Below are 16410 nucleotides of genomic sequence, written 5' to 3'. Positions count from 1 at the left end.
GCGATGAGAAGCCAAAACTACAGTACCTTGCATTGTGTCTGAGAATTGTGTCACTGTCAGAATCCATAGCACCAGTTGTGCAATCTGTAATTTCTGTTACCTCATCAGTAATGCTTATAACAGGGAGGTCAGATCTACACATGAGACAGACAGACAGATGGACACACACAAGGGAAGTAATTAGGTACATACTGAACATGCAAATGTTTTGGCTTCTTCTAAACATTTGACCAACAACTAGAGAAGGATCATGATGTGCACAAATGCATTACTGTGGAAAAGTCAGCTAAATTATGAAAGACAGATTATTCAATTGCATTAACTATTTGATTTAACTGCAGACATAATTTAATATCTAATATATGCTGTGAAATTATTGTGCTGGCAGTTCTGGGCATGGCAAAATGATGATGATTTGATGACATGGGCATGTCCGATAATCAATGGGAATAAAATATGAGCCTTAATGTCACCGTGTTGCTCTTGGTGATTCATGCTGTGATGGCGTTACTCCACAAATTTAATCAGTTAATAATTCAACAAAACTCAGATCAAAGCAGTGGCCTGGTATTTAAACTTAACCCACCCCCTCGGGAGGAACTGTGCAAAATTACTCTGTAAGATGTGCTTAAGATAAAAATGACATGGATACAAGCCTATGCTATGACTGTCATTTTACTGCGAGGTACACACTCCCTCACGGCGTGATTGCCTTCATTTATCCGTACAGACACACAAAACCTAAAATGGAAGAACTCGGACATTAAGTTTTGTCCAGCCCGCCCGTCCCACGATCCCTGGAAAGCATCACTGACCTGACTGTGAGCCTGTCAATCCTTATCGGATTGTTGCTGTCATAGGGAATCGTCACCTCCTTATCCTCTTCCAGCATGCGCTGAGCTTCCTGTCACCGAGAGGCAGACGTGTCACAACAGGAAGTCTAGTCCATTCCCATCACAATTAACTTTGTGCCAGTGACAGGCGATGAGGCCACTTAATTAAAACTACCACAGTTAAACCAATACTGTGCATAAAGCTTCATGAGCCGCTCACAGCCACCAAAGTGGTGTCCACAGGGTTAGACTACCTTCTCTTTCTTCTTCTTATCATCCTCCTTCTTCTTCTTGCTCTCGGGAATAATATCATCCAGCCAGCTCAGCTCCCGCTTGGTGAAGCCAAAGTCCAGCAGCTTACGGATGAAGACCAGAGCTAACACCTTAGAGGGAGACAGTGTTGTCTATGCTTTGACAATGCAAATTTTCTTTTTGTCATGCCAATCAAGCTAAACTGAATTTGAATTAAATCAAGAGAGAGTATGAGGGGAAAGGCAGTAGAGACAGAAGGGGGCAAGAGAGAAAGTGAGAGAGATTGAGAAAGTGAAAATAATTGGAGAGGAAGGAGAAATAAAGAAGGAGTGAGAGAGGCACAATGAAACAGAACTAGACTCACTGAGCACTTTCAGGTAGATCTGTACATCAGCTTGTTAATGCAAATATTTAATCAGCCAATCATGTGACAGTAACTACAGGCATAAAAGCATGCAGACATGGTCAAGAGGTTCAACTGTTTTTCAGACCAAATGTCAGAATAGGGAAGAAATGTAATCTAAGTGACTTTAACTGTGGAATGATTGTTGGTACCAGACAGGGTGGTTTGAATATCGAGAAATTACTGATCTTCACACAACAGTCTCTAGAACATCCAGTGAGAAGCAGTTCGGCAGGCAAAAACACCTTGTTAAGGTAAGAAGAGAAGGGCCAGACAGGAAGGTGACAGTAACGCAAACACACAATATGTCAAACCTCTTAAGTTGATAGGCTACAGCAGCAGAAGACCAGTAAGTCAAATAGATATGATAACGTGATCAATGACTGTATATAGTGTGTTGTAAAAACTGAACTAGTGAGAGTGAGTGAGTTTAAGAACTAATTAATTGATTATGTGTTTATTTAAACTAAAACTTTATTTTGCTTTTACATTTTGCCATCATCCTCTATCCACCTAAAAGAAAATGATAATTGTTCCCACAGTCAGTTTACATACTTTGATAAAAATAAAAATCGACAATGACCAAAGAGAAGAAAGCAATAGTGTTGGTTAGGCGGGAAAGCTGTCAGTCAGTGTACCATCATGGGAAAGACGACAGCAGCCGCAGAGGCCTTGATGACCCAGAGCAGCACCAGGCAGGAGAACTGGATCAGCGTGAAGATGTGCACTTTCCACAAGGGGACATAGCGCAGGTAGATCAGGTCTGGCTGGTGCTTAGCTGGCATGCCGAACAGCTTGATACGATCAAAGAACTGCAAGGGAACAAAAAGAGAACCGGGCCATGTCAGAAACAGAAGGCACCCGCTAGCAGGAAAGGTCAAACCTTCATCCCAGTGATGAAGGACTCCAAATATACTTCATTGTTCAGCTAAAAGAGAAACAACCCACAAACTTCCCAAGCTTCCTAACAAGATCACAATGTAATCCTCAGAATATCCTCTCTGAGTCAAAGCTAACAGTTCAGCCGCCATCTAATAATGGTGCTCAATACAACCTGGAGCTAAAGGCTAATATTGGCATAACCCCCACTGACCCCAGAGAAGTGCATAGCATTCTTACCTGAATGCCTTTCAGAGAAGACACTCCCATGTAAAGAAAGACACCATATAAAACTGGCATGGGAATAAACTGAGGAGAGGCAAGGACATAAAACAGAAAAGGTCAACATAACAACATTACATTGAATTCTGCGATTATTTCATTTGCAGTCTAATGTTAAATGGTAAATGGCTGGCATTTATATAGCGCCTTTATCCAAAGCGCTGTACAATTGATGCTTCTCATTCACTCATTCATACACACACTCACACACTCACACACCAACAGCAATTGGCTGCCATGCAAGGTGCCGGCCAGCTCGTCAGGAGCATTTAGGGGTTAGGTGTCTTGCTCAGGGACACATCAACACAGCCCGGGCGGGGGATCAAACCGGCAGCCCTCCGGCTGCCAGACGACTGCTCTTACTGCCTGAGCCATGTCGCCCCATAATGTTTCTATTGAAACTTTGACACTGAAACTGTAAAGGTTGCAGCTTTTATGGCACAAAGATTTTAAAAAATGTGGTTCAGGTGTTGCGCCTCAACATTACAGTACAACATTACAACATAGACCTCACCTTCAGCGCGGAGGTCATGAAGACGGACATGCCCATGAGGAGGAAGATCATGAAGCCGGTTACTCTCTGCTCCCGGATGCCCAGGAACTTTGGCTGCTCGCCTGGGGCGGAGCAGGCCGACTCCAGCTTCAGGCTGTTGACGTGGGAAATGGAGAGGACGGTGGCCGCCACGAACCAGGGCAGGCCCATGATGGAGCACACACCCAGCATCAGAGACACCACCAGCAGGTCCAGGTGGTAGCCACAGCCTTTCTGTGGGCCAGGAGCAGCTGGGTGAGCATTAGCATGCCACAACACAACTGGTATAGCACAACACAGCACAGGTCACAGTGCACAGCACTGAGAACACAGTACAGAAGGTACCGACAGCACATTGCAAGACAACACATTAGTACAGCAAAAAATGTGTGCATTGGAAGGGTAGAGTATACATGGTGTATACTACTGTCTTATAGGTTTTCATTTCAGCCCTAATTCAGCACAGCTGATTCTTTAAAAGCGGCTTTACAAGATCTCTAGCTCAGTGGTCCTCACTCCTGGTCCTGGAGCCACAGGGTGTGCTGGATTTGTTTTCGCCTTAATATCAGCAACCAATTCAGACCCAAGAAACCAGGTGAGGTGAGCTAACTGTGTAATTAACTGATCAAATTAGTGCCGAGTAACCACAAAAGCCAACATACCCTGTGGCTCTCCAGGACAAAGAGTAAGGACCACTGCTCTAGCTGTTGAGTGAGGTGTGCTTTGTTAGGGTCGGATGGTAGATCACCTGGAACATGTGTATGTGTGTATGTGACTGCAGTAGGTCTCCTCACCTTCAGTTTGTGCTCTTTGCGGTTGATGATGACGGCAGTGATCTGCTGGTCCATGAAGATGAGGATGGTACACAGCAACGCAGGGATGAAGGCTGCCAGGACCGTCCACCAGGGGTTGTCTCCCAGCGGATCAATCAGCCAGCCCCGGTGCTTAGAGGTGGGCTGCAGGGCATGGAGTGACATTGAAAATTGCATTGAAACTCCTATGGCCCAAATACTCAGCAGGCAAGGCAAACTATTCTCATATCTACCCAACATTTTACTCCTATATCTGGAACATGGGCAGGCATAAGATAAAAAAATCCAGATTTCCAGATCAAAAAATCCAGATCAAATGTCTAACGGTATTTAGTTTTAACAAGTCCTTTTAAATAAATGATGACATTTGGACATTGTTTGTCAAACAAAGTCTGTGCTGATGGCTAATTGGTGATGCTTTGATCCGGAAATCCATATATGGGCAAAGGTTTTGCTCTGGGTTACGTCAGACTTCCAAGGCATTCCATTTACTACCATGGAATGCCCTTTGCTGCCTACAACTGTCTGCATGATTCTGATGATACTATATGACATTATTCAATTGCATAATAAATAACAGAGACAGATACTGCTCATGACTAAAGAGTGCTTAGATTAGTCTACATGTTGTACAAAAGGATCCAAATTAGGCACAAATTAGTCATATGCATAATTCATGTCCTCTTCTCAGGACGCAAACCAGGCTATGTTTCCAACAGTTCTGAAAGTGTCCAGGCCCCAGAGAGAAAACATCCCTACCTCAAAGCGGTCAGGAACATGCAGCTTAGGAGAGGGGACCCCCACCAGGTAGTCCACCAGTACCATGATCATTATTGTAAGAAACACAGCAAAGTCACTGATGGTGGAGCGCACCTATACAGGAGACAGACCAGCTTTAGCATAGCATAGTATTTCATCTAGGAAAGAGGCATATCTTTCTAGAAGTTGTGAGCAGTATTTTGCTCAACACAGACACACTCAAGTATTATCTTTGGATAAACCCACTGCTATTAGGTATGTAGAACAACAGACCCAGTAGCAAACCATGGCATAGCTTTTAGTCTTTATTGTAATATTGGCTGGTCAGACAGGCAAGGTTCAATAGCCAGCAAATGGGAATAGCAGGGAATAGGCAGTGTCCAGGCAGAGGGTCAATACACCAGAAAACAAAGATATCAAGGATAATCCAAAGCGAAGTCATAGTCACAGGCGAAGGGTCGATAACCAGCGGGCAGAGCAGACAAAAACAGAATCCAAAGAGAGGTCGAAAAACAAAAACAGGTCGATAAACAGCGGTTCCAGACGGGATAAGCTAAAGGCAGAAGTCGAAAACAAAACAGGTCCTAACGGTATCAATAAGAATATACCGCTGGGGCGTGAAGTCAGGACACATAACAATCTGGTGACAAACTAGACAAACAAAGGGGTTTTTATACACTGTTAACAAATGGCAATGGCAATCAGGTGTGGGGAAACAATCAGGAAGTGAAACACAGGTGAAACTAATGAAGGATGTGAACTGAACTGACAGACAGACTACAGTGTGTACAGAGTGTAACAAAACACGGAAATGCTAAGCACTTAGACAAAAGACTAGACAACAAAAAACACAGAACCTGACAATTGCACTGTTGTCATTCAGGTATTGAGACTCAAAGCTATGCCATTCCTGGGGGGCTGATGTGTAAGCATGTGTCCGTTCCCAATACCTACATCAGCTCAACCTGGTGATTAGATGTAAACACCAATGCTAGTTCACTATTCATGAGGTTATCAAAACATGGATAAATCAATAATGAAGAGCATAAGCTCACATGAAATCCATAAATGCCTTTCAGTCCTGTCGAGTACAGCACTGGAGATCAGAAAGCCATGGCAGGAAGAAGGATGTGTCATCACTGTACCTTTGTTGGGAAGTAGCGCTCAGTCTTGAACTGCTTGAGGAAGGAGGAGAGGAAGAATGTGGTGAAGAAGAGGATGATGGACCAGAATAGGACGTCCGGGATGAATGGGCCGTGGTGTCCGCAGGCCTGGCCTGTAAACTCCCCATGGAAGTGCTGACACATCTGCACCAATATATCAAAAAGAGTCAGAGCTGTGTGTATATGTGTGTGAGTGTACATGTTTGTGTGTGTAGTGATGTGTGCTTGTGCGTGTGTGTGTGGTGGTGTCTTTGTGTGGGTGGGTGAGTGTGTGTGAGTTTCTGTATGGTTGTGTGTGTGTGTGTGTGTGTGTAAACTCACAGACACATTGAGTTCACTCCAGGAGAAGGACTCAGGTGTGATGCCGGTCTGGTTCCAGAATTTCAGGGTGTGTTCTGAGACGTTGGCAGGTGGAGAACACTGACACCTGGGAGCCAGCAAAGGAAAGTACTGAAAAAACCTGTGATCCCTTCATCTTCCGCCACTCTCCTTCCCACAAAACCTGCCTTCAACAATCTCCCATAACCACCTCTTCCTCTGTGCACCTATAATTCTGCCATGCTATCTCATAAATCTGCAAATGAAGCCACAAAACAACAGCTGTGCTCTGAAATACATGCTCTCCAAACATGCACCATCCTGTTCTTCTTTTAACAGTACTGACACCAGTATTTCAATTTTAAAGCTACCATTTCAGCTTACACATAGGTGATATCCACCTCTGAAATGATACTAAACCAACAGCATCATTCCAAAACACAACCGTCAAAAACACATCCCATAGTCCCCTCTGGCCTGGGGAGACTGCATGTGAGATTTGCACTCACGTGTAGAAGGTGAGATTGTCCAGGTTGTTGTCCGTGTTGATGGGGAATAGCTCTCCCAGGTGAAAGAGCTTCTCCAGGGCCTCGTAGATGAAGATGATGCAGATGAGGGCGGCGAAGGCTTCCTCTGTGAAGCGCGTGATGTAGCAGACTAGGGAGCTGGCGTCTGTGGCGACCAGCAGCAGGCACAGGAAGGCCGTCCACAGGCCGATGCACGTGCGCAGAGACAGGTACGTCAGGCCGTAGTCCCTGTATGCAGCATGCCGAATTAGCTCAACACAACGCATGGAGCTGCTACACTGCGTTTTAGCATTTTGTTTGTAGAACGCTTGACAAGCAGAAGGCCCTGATAGTCAGTGACCCATTTGGAGGAGTGCACACCCTTGGGCATGTGCAGTCGGCAAAGTGTGACTGATGTGGCACAGCTAACAATTCCAAGGGAGATAAATGTTTTCCAAAAAGAAAAAAATAACTGACTTCCAGTCAAACATGGCTGGCTTAAAATATCTGACATTACAAAAAAAATGGCATCATGTTTATCGACTGTAAATCACTGTTAGGAAATATAGATTTGTAAGAATACAAGATTAATTCCCTGTTCAAACTACCATCTACTAGATTTCCACACATTGGCATCACCTCCAGTATGAAAAGGGTCCATTAGAAAGGTGACAAGAAGGTAAAACAATCCATTAGGAAATGCCAACTTGCTGATGTGCTTAATGCTGGCTTGTGTGAAAGGAGTTTGTGATTATCTTTGCATGCAGTTAGGTCGCTACAGGGCACTATAGTAAACGGTTGAAGTTGATCAGACATTCTGATAAAGAAGAACTCACTTGCAAAATTTGAAGAGGATCTTCTCAAAGACCAGGACAGGCCCCGTGCTGCCAAGGATGGTGAGCGGCTGCCCAGCAAACAGCGAGAAGGCCACACCCGTGAGCGATGCTCCAAACAGCGATTCAATGGCACTCTATCATCAGAGCAAGGAGAGGGGTGCAGAAGGGAAGGTAGAGAGGGAGGGGGTAAAGGGGAGAGAGAAAGTGTGGTTGGGAAAATGTTGGAGAAAGAGAAAGAAGGGCAGGAAGAGAGAAGGAAGGAGAGATTGAGAATGAGAAACGATGGAAATTTCGACAATGGAACTGACAGCAGACTCTAATGGCTCCTGCCCGTCTGCCGCATTGTCCGCTGTCAGGCCTTGTTACTCTCCACACTCATGCTCTAATGAGCTTCCTCAGCAGCAGTTAAAACCAACGCTGTGCCCAGCCAGATATTCTGCAGCAGACAGAGCTGCCCGCAAGCCTTAATCTCAACAGACACATGGCGATACTCGCCATGAAGTGTAACACGTCAGAGATCCGGGCTCACAGTAGAGGGTAATGAAATGCAGTAAGTGTTGCAGTGGCACAGTGATGAATAACAGGTCACGGATATGTACATAGAGCATTGAGTCATAAACCATTAGCTATTTAGTATGAAGACTATGAAACAAGGTATATGGGTCAGGAAAAAGCAATGGACAATGTTAAAATGATTCACTGTGAACAGTAATTCAGGGACAGTTACTGTACCATGACAAGTATTGAGTTGGAGTCAGCGTTACTTCTGTCCAGCGGATTTATCTTAGAGTAGGGGACAGCAACCTTAAGCCTGTAGAGTCATAGTCTGCTGGTTTCCATTGATAATGAGCATTTAAATCCCACAGTAAACTCATCTCACCTCGTTCCTTAGGTCAGAAATGTTTGTTTGCTGGTTTTTAACACATGGCTCTCCAACACCAGGGTTGAAGCTCTGCACTGCTCTACAATGACAGGTCGTGATTTGGGGTTGGAATTCAGGTAAGTATTCAGGTAAGTGATACTCTACAATGATGAGTACCCTGCTGTAAAATCCAGCTATGCCAGCTTGACCAGCTCAATTTTCAAGCTTATATAAGCTGGTCTAGCTTGGTACGAGCTGTACGACCTGGCCAACCAACATCACCAAGCTGGTCATAAAGCTGGTATATGAGCTGTAAGATCTGGTCAACTAGCAACCAGCTGTTTCAAAACATAGCTTTAGCTGGTCAAACCATATCAATCTGGGAGCAGGTCAGAACTGGTCAACCATCTCCAAGCTTAACCAGGCTTGTTTTTTTTTTTTTTTTCAGCTGGATAGTGAGTCAATTTCTGTTACAGTTACTCTACAGTCTACAAATAATTTTCACCAATATCACTCTGAATAGTAATGGTTCAGATGCGGTCACTGCTGTACAGGTATGGTTACCGTGGTACAGGAACAGTTACTGCGGTTCAGGCAGGAGTACTCACAATGTTGCCCTTGGTGGCCTCGCCCAGCAGTCCTCCGAATGTGATGACGGGGGACATGCAGGCACAGTAGAGGAAGAGGATGGAGGCCAGGCACTGCAGACTCAGGGCATCACGGATGTCACTCCAGTAGTACGGGACCTTCCGCTTCACATCCATGATCAAACCACCAAAGATCCTGACCAAGAACAAGACCAGACCCCAGGACATAGGTGCATAACATCAGCGCACAGCATCACTTTCAACTGAACAATCATATATCAATGGATTATACTGAATTTCAGAGGTCCCAGTACCAAATTCATGATGCCCTTGGTATTAAGATGTAGCTGTCAATCTGATCAAGGGCACTTTGCAGTTGCTTCATATATTAATGCATACAGTATATGCCTGCATTAATAATACACATATTCATCTTTTTCAGGAAAAACTATTTTGATGCAGGGTACAGAAACTTGCATTTGCATTAGGCACCCTCTGTTGTAAGGATCCAGACCTGTATTTACCACTAAGCCACCAGCTCACCCTGATCTTACCCCCACTCTTCATAGCACAGAGCTAGCAGCCACATCACTGACAACAAAATGAAAGAAAGTGAAGCTGGCTCTTATCTCCTGGCAGTGAGGCAGAATAGCACTTTCTTCCTCTCTCTGCTTCTTCTCCCTCCATGGCAAGCCTGTGCCTGACAGCACACAGCTTTTTATAGCAATAGACTGAAGCTTTCAGCAGCCTTCTTAAATAATGCACGTGTCTGCCTGCCAGCAGCCCCTGTGAGGTCAAAACTAAACACAACTCAATATCCTATCACAGTCACAGTTTAAGAAAGTCTCCCATTTGCATTGTTTCTTACCTCTCAAGCAGCACATATTTAAGACGCCATAAACACATTTGCATACTTGACCAATTGCATCTGGACAACATTCTCATAACGCTGAATACAGTGAAACTGAGAACCCTGCAGATATTAGCATGTGCATTTCCCTCCATAGTTAAGATTTTACATTTGCAATTGGTTATTCAATCAACACAGTCTGTATAATACATCCACAGGTTTTTATACTGCAGCAGCCAAATCACCCTGTATCATTCATATGGCACAATACTGTAACTAAGATGGAGTGGGTTTGGCATTGTGCTTGTGTGGGAGACCTCATGGACAACTACATTGCTGCTGTTCGAGGTATTAGTAAGTTAGAAGTACTCATCCCTCTGGAAAAAGGAAAAATCCAATACCCATCAACAATGATGGAGGTATTGTGCTGTAGAAGGTGCTGTCAAACTGGAGGGCCTGAATGCCTGTTATTAAAAATATTTGAAAGAGTAGGGGTGTTAATCCCAATGTCCCGTTGACTAGTACTGGCTCTCTACCCCTCATCAACCCTTACATCTTATTGGCTACATAATCCCTTGCATTCCATACCCACGGTTCACAACTGCATAAAGGAATTGGGCTCTTGGCATTTTTTAGCAGCATGCCTGCTATTCTTCTTGAATAATTCTAAATTAATTAACTATTCCTGCTGCAGCAAAATTAATCTTTACGTCTTGCAGCGTTTAATGCTAACTTTGTTTTATAAATAAATCTCTTTACCACTGCAGCACCAGTTTAAAAAGACAGTGCTCTTCTTTCAGCAGAGCTTGTTTTCACATTCAACAGAATGGGCTGCAAATCCTCTGTCTGTCCTGCTTGTGTAAGTGATGGCGGTAGTCCTGTGAAGCTGAGCCCCAATAGGTCATGACCTGCCACTGGATCAAAGGGCTCCTATGTCCAGCTCACCGTCCTGTCCTCTGCAGTTCAGGCCCAGCCTGGTGCTCCTCTTCCTTCATTGTCTCGGAGGGTGCAGCCGAGCCGTTGGACAGAGTCGGCCTTTTTCTCTTCATCTGGAGATAGAAAAGTCACCAATCAAAACTATGACCAGGAGGAGTGAGTATGCCCCTATTTCCACTTTGCACCAGTTTGAAAATAAAGCTTCTGTCATGAAACATTCAGAGTAACATGCAGCCAACTAGTTACTGTTGGCTGCATGTTAGCACACATGCTATCAAAGTGCCTATGTAGCCCTATTGCAGTTTTTATCACATCACAATAGTTAACGAGCACCATAATATCTATAATATGCCTCAGGCCAAATGTGTCCACTGTGTTAAGCACTGTACCTTCTTGATATGCCTATTTAAATTAGGGGAACAAGAAAAATTATTCACAAAATTGCCATAATACATGGTGGGGGGATGGTATTAGGTTTTATAGTATTGATACACGAGAAGATGGAGCAGTTCCTGTGTGACATTGAGACGAAGTAGACGTGTGGCCACAAGCTCCCAGGTTGCAGTTATTGCCTATGGTGTAAAGCTACTGCTTGGCTTTGTTATTTTATTTACTTGTAAAATGTAGTATCATCCCCTAGAAAAGGTGGAAGAGACCTTTCCAACCTCTCCATAAAGAACTGGCACCGTCGACTGGATTGTGTAATGTAAATGTGCTAGCTTCAGGCTGCTAGCTAACACTTTACTCAAGTAGCGTATAACTTAATGGTCAGCTATAACGGCGTCTACATTTCATGAACACCATTTTATTTTCCCAAATTAGAAAGTGCTTGTGTTCGGAAATATCTGTACCAACATTATTTCTGCAATGCTGCAGGGATATTAAAAGAGCATCACACTGGGAGAGAAGACAAGGACTTCAGCGACCAACGGGGAAGTTGTGTTTCCTTACTGAGGACGTCGATTTGTGAGGACTCTCTATTTCAGCTGGATTTCATTTTCCATTGAAAACCTATTAGCTAGACTTTCCTAACAAAGTTCAAAAAGGAAACTGGGCTTTCCTTATTTTCTCTGATAACTTGATTGAATTTCTGGTTTGCTAGTGTTAGCTAAAATCGAGAGCTCTTCTGGGTTAGCTAGATTTTATGCAGTGGCACCAGGAGGCTAATTACCGGAGCGGCCCTTAAATATTTTTTGTTTTGCTCTTGCTCGCTAGATGGAGCCGGTACCTCGGTTTTAAACAGTTGTTACTGTAGAAACGCACCCTACAAATTTCAAATGTTCTGCTAATCTGTCTCTTAATGATTTTTCATGAGTACAAACATACTTGCACTTGGTTACAAATAGGTTTAACGTGACAATGCACTCTTGAGTTAATTTTATTTTAAACACTCTGTCCCAAGCACATTTACTTTCATTGGGTAAAGTCAAAGTCTAACCTAATGAATAGAAATACTGTTTACTAAAGAAGCCCAACAATACTTTCAATTGCCTGGTCCCCAGGCAGACCAATTGAAGTCATCAGTATTTGTAACCAGTAAAAGTAAAATTATAACCGAATATATATTTTTATGAAGGTGAAATTGTAAGCCGAGTTTAAAATAAATGCACGTTCTTCACCAGACGTGTTATTGCGGTTCTAAACTAGAAATCGACTAGCTTCAGTAGTTCGAGCAAGTAATCAAGAGGTTTAAAATGCAATCACCATAGGGAATTGAATGCTACAGTATTAGAGTTATTAAATAATTTCTGCAGCTGTTGTTTGACTTATGGCTTATTGTAACGTTGTGTCATTTCACAGGTTCGCAGAAGATTTGTTGACATGTGAATTCAAACTACCAGCAAACTGAATGTAGCTTTCCACTATGCTGTATCACTTTAAAAAATATATATTTTTAACCAATGCATTAAAAAAAAAATTACACACGCTCGCCTGGACGTAAACTACAAGGATTTAACTACAGATTTCTGCAACAGTGAGGTTACACTGCACAATGCCAATGTAAATGTAAATATTTAATTTGGCAATTAGGCTGACTTACTATTATCTGACTTACAATGTTGACATTTAACTATTGAGATTTGTCACATCCCTAGTAAAGAGGGTGCAATTTCTTTGCATTTGAAACTGGATTGTATTGAATGGTTTCTTTCATGTTTAAGAATAGTACATTTGGCATAATGTTTGATAATGTAGATCACTGGGACAGATTCTCCAGCAGAGCTTTATTGGATGGAGGCACCACGCTATTGGTTTAAGATTTAGTTGCATTGGTAATTAAGATGACATCATTTATCCATTCCATATTAGCTACAGATTTCACTATCCATATTTTTAAGACTATCATACACACACCCACCAAATTGAACCCAGGCCCCTCATTTCTCCCAGCATCTTGTCAGGTTGCCAAAAACTGAATGTGTAGGAGAAGAGGTTGCATATCTTCTTCAACTGAATTGCTTGCTGTGTGAATGCTGGGCTAGACTCATACAGAATTATATAAAACAGTTGCTCAGACTTTCTTCAGAGAAAGGGGGTGATTTGTGTCCTGACCTGAGAGGGTACATTCTTCGGTGGCTCGATTCTTATCGTAGGGTCCCATTCACCGGGTGGTAGCACAGTCACCTGGTCCAGAAACTCATCTATTCCTGCCAGGAGATCAGTGCGGTCCTTTGCCTTGTATGCAACATCGTGAAATATCTGCCAAGAAGTTTGATCATTTAGTTATAAGAATTTATCACAGAACTGTGGTTTTTAAAAAAAACCTATACATTTTTCATTTAAAAAAAAAGGCATACATTGGCCTGTCCCCTTCATCTCCATAGAGACGTGAAGACCCATTCTTAGCCTCAGCTCATTCTTAGCCAAATCTAACACTGATCTTAGGCTCTTACCTCATCCGTCATCAGTGTTGCCATAGACCTCCCAATCTCATGGTACTGAGCACCTTTGCCATTAGGACCCAACATCAAAAACAAAAACCTGCCAAGGGAGAAGCGTTTATAAGACTGGGAGGTCAAGACAGAGGTAATACTGTCCTTCATTGAACAATGCTAACTCTGTTAACAATAAGCTTGTGAAACTGATGGTCGGCAGAGAGTTATGTGTGGAACATGACAGGGCTAAGTGTTGAGACCACACAGAGTTCGGGAACTAATGGAGGGATGGAGACTGGGACTCCTGGAGGGATGGAGACTGGGACTCCTAGAGGGACAGGAGGTGTTGGTTTGGTGGGGCTGGTACCTGGTGGGCACAGGCACTTCAGTCAGACCTGTCAAAAGGACAGCAGGGGACAGCCGCACAAAAGCAATTATAGGCCGTTCCAAGAAGTCCACCTCGCCCACCAGCACATTGGAGGCTTCAGCCCCTGGAGGGATCTTCCTCATGAAGTTCATGTCCACCTGGAGTAGGAAAGGGAAGGTTAGAGCCAGTACTGCAAGAGGCAGAGGTGGAGATGGCAACAGACACTTAGCTGTAGGGGCAACAGGGTTGCTACTTGAGTGGAGATGTCATAAGATGAAACCATCCCGGACTAACTGCATCACCAGAGCCAAATATCTGAGGGGCAGAACAAAGACATAGATCCCCTCCAACTCCCTCTCTCTCTCCCTTACACTCTCTATCGGTCTCACTCTCTGACATTGTTCAGTCCTGCAAAGTCAGGCAGGAATCTTTTGTTTTTATGGCACATGAAAAAAGCTCAGCTACAAAGCAATCATTGGACCAAAGAGATAACTTACAGCTGCCAAGTGCTTGATCTGCCTGGTTTACTTTCTGGCTGAAGGGTTTTGAAATAAACTGGGGGGATGCCCTGCACAAAAGAGTCAGGAATGCTGAACAGAACACAGAACAATTTCATTAACGGCACACGTTCTTTGCCACAAACAATTCACTGAGCAAATCTAGTGCTGAAGAGGCTTATACCTCTATGGACACGTTGTCACTGGTGTGATCTCAAGCAATATACTAAACCCTTTGAAAATCAACAAAAGTAAAAGTCCACCAAAAGGCTGCCCTCTTTCTGAGCTTGTTTTATTACCACTTATAGTCAGGGTGACAGGATCCATAAGTCTTGGGCCTTAGCTGAAGACTTTGTACTTCAAGAATAAGTGCTCCCAGAAATGTGTCCTAAACTTTGTGACTATAAAGTAAAGCAGATTGACTCTGGTCATGGTGTGCCGCAATTTTCTATCTCTTTCACCTGCTCCAATGGGGGAGAGAGAGACTTAAATGATTAAGTACACAGTGATTCCACTCAGCCATTACTGATTAGCTGAAAGCCTGCTGATATTGTGGCCATCCACCCAAATAGGGAAGTCTACTATACAGTGGGAGCAATAATTATTTGATCCCTTGCTGATTTTGTAGGTTTGCCCACTTACAAAGAATGGAATTGTGTAGAATTTTAATCATAGGTACATTTTAACATTGAGAGACAGAATATCACAAAATAATCCACAATAACAACATCATATACATTTTATAAATTTATTATCAAAATTTTTGCATGAAATAAGTATTTGATCCGCTACCAATCAGCAATAATTCCGGCTCCCACAGACCAGTTCGTTTTCCATTAAGAAGCACTCCTAATCTCAACTACCCATTACCCAAAACACCTGTGTCAACTCGTTACATCGTTATGTAGCTGTATAAAAGACACCTGTCCACACAATCAATCAGATTCCAACGTTTCCACCATGGTCAAGACAAAGGAGCTGTCTAAGGACATCAGGGACAAAATTGTAGACCTGCACAAGGCTGGGATGGACTACAAGAAAATAAGCAAGCAGCTTGGTGAGAAGTTAACAACTGTTGGAGCAATTATTAGAAAATGGAAGAAACACAAAGTCACCGCAAAGTCATCAGCCCAGTACTACACAGGAGGAGCTTGTTAATGACCTGAAGGTAGTTGGGACCACAGTCACGAAGAGAACCATCAGTAACACACTACACCGTGAAGGATTAAAATCCTGCTGCGCGCACAAGGTTCCTCTGCTGGAGAGGTACAGGCCCGTCTGAAGTTTGCCAAAGAACACCAGGATGCTCCAGAGGAGGCTTGGGAGAAGGTGATGTGGTCAGATGAGACCAAAATAGCGCTATTTGGCATCAACTCGACTCGCCGTGTTTGGAGGAAGAGAAATGCTGAGTACAACCCCAAGAACACCACCCCCACTGTGAAGCATGGAGGTGGAAACCTTATGCTTTGGGGGTGTTTCTCAGCTAAGGGGACAGGACGACTTCACCGTATCGAGGGGAGGATGAATGGGGCCATATACCAGGAAATTTTGGGCGACAACCTCCTTCCCTCAGTGAGAGCACTGAAAATGGGTCATGGATGGGTCTTCCGACATGACAATGACCCAAAACATACGGCCAAGGCAACAAAGGAGTGGCTCAAAAATAAGCATATTAAGGTCCTGGAGTGGCCTAGTCAGTCTCCAGACCTAAATCCCATCGAAAATGTGTGGAGGGAGCTGAAGCTTCGAGTTGCCAAGCGACAGCCTTGGAACCTTAAGGATTTGGAGAGGATCTGCAAAGAGGAGTGGACCAAAATCCCTCCCAAGATCTGTGCAAACCTGGTGGAAAAACTACAACAA

At 43.6% G+C, this 16410-nt stretch overlaps 1 protein-coding gene across 1 annotated transcript in view; it reads right to left on the bottom strand.

Annotated features, from left to right (window-relative positions):
- LOC133136138 (sodium bicarbonate cotransporter 3-like) overlaps positions 1-16410 on the bottom strand; it is a 48402-nt gene that overhangs the window by 5519 nt on the left and 26473 nt on the right. The window contains exons 9-25 of the mRNA XM_061253384.1: positions 14054-14211; positions 13705-13792; positions 13364-13510; positions 10820-10923; positions 9046-9220; positions 7576-7709; positions 6743-6988; positions 6237-6342; positions 5898-6059; positions 4753-4866; positions 3976-4137; positions 3164-3415; positions 2608-2676; positions 2127-2300; positions 1088-1216; positions 816-904; positions 27-134 (exon numbers count right to left, since the gene is read on the bottom strand). Of these exons, the coding sequence (XP_061109368.1) occupies positions 27-134; positions 816-904; positions 1088-1216; positions 2127-2300; positions 2608-2676; positions 3164-3415; positions 3976-4137; positions 4753-4866; positions 5898-6059; positions 6237-6342; positions 6743-6988; positions 7576-7709; positions 9046-9220; positions 10820-10923; positions 13364-13510; positions 13705-13792; positions 14054-14211 (2417 nt within the window). The remainder of the gene's footprint in view (positions 1-26; positions 135-815; positions 905-1087; positions 1217-2126; positions 2301-2607; positions 2677-3163; positions 3416-3975; positions 4138-4752; positions 4867-5897; positions 6060-6236; positions 6343-6742; positions 6989-7575; positions 7710-9045; positions 9221-10819; positions 10924-13363; positions 13511-13704; positions 13793-14053; positions 14212-16410) is intronic.

This window comes from Conger conger, chromosome 9 (assembly GCF_963514075.1).
Source record: "Conger conger chromosome 9, fConCon1.1, whole genome shotgun sequence".
Classification (NCBI taxonomy): Eukaryota; Metazoa; Chordata; class Actinopteri; order Anguilliformes; family Congridae; genus Conger; species Conger conger.
This window is presented reverse-complemented; position numbering and strand designations above follow the sequence as displayed.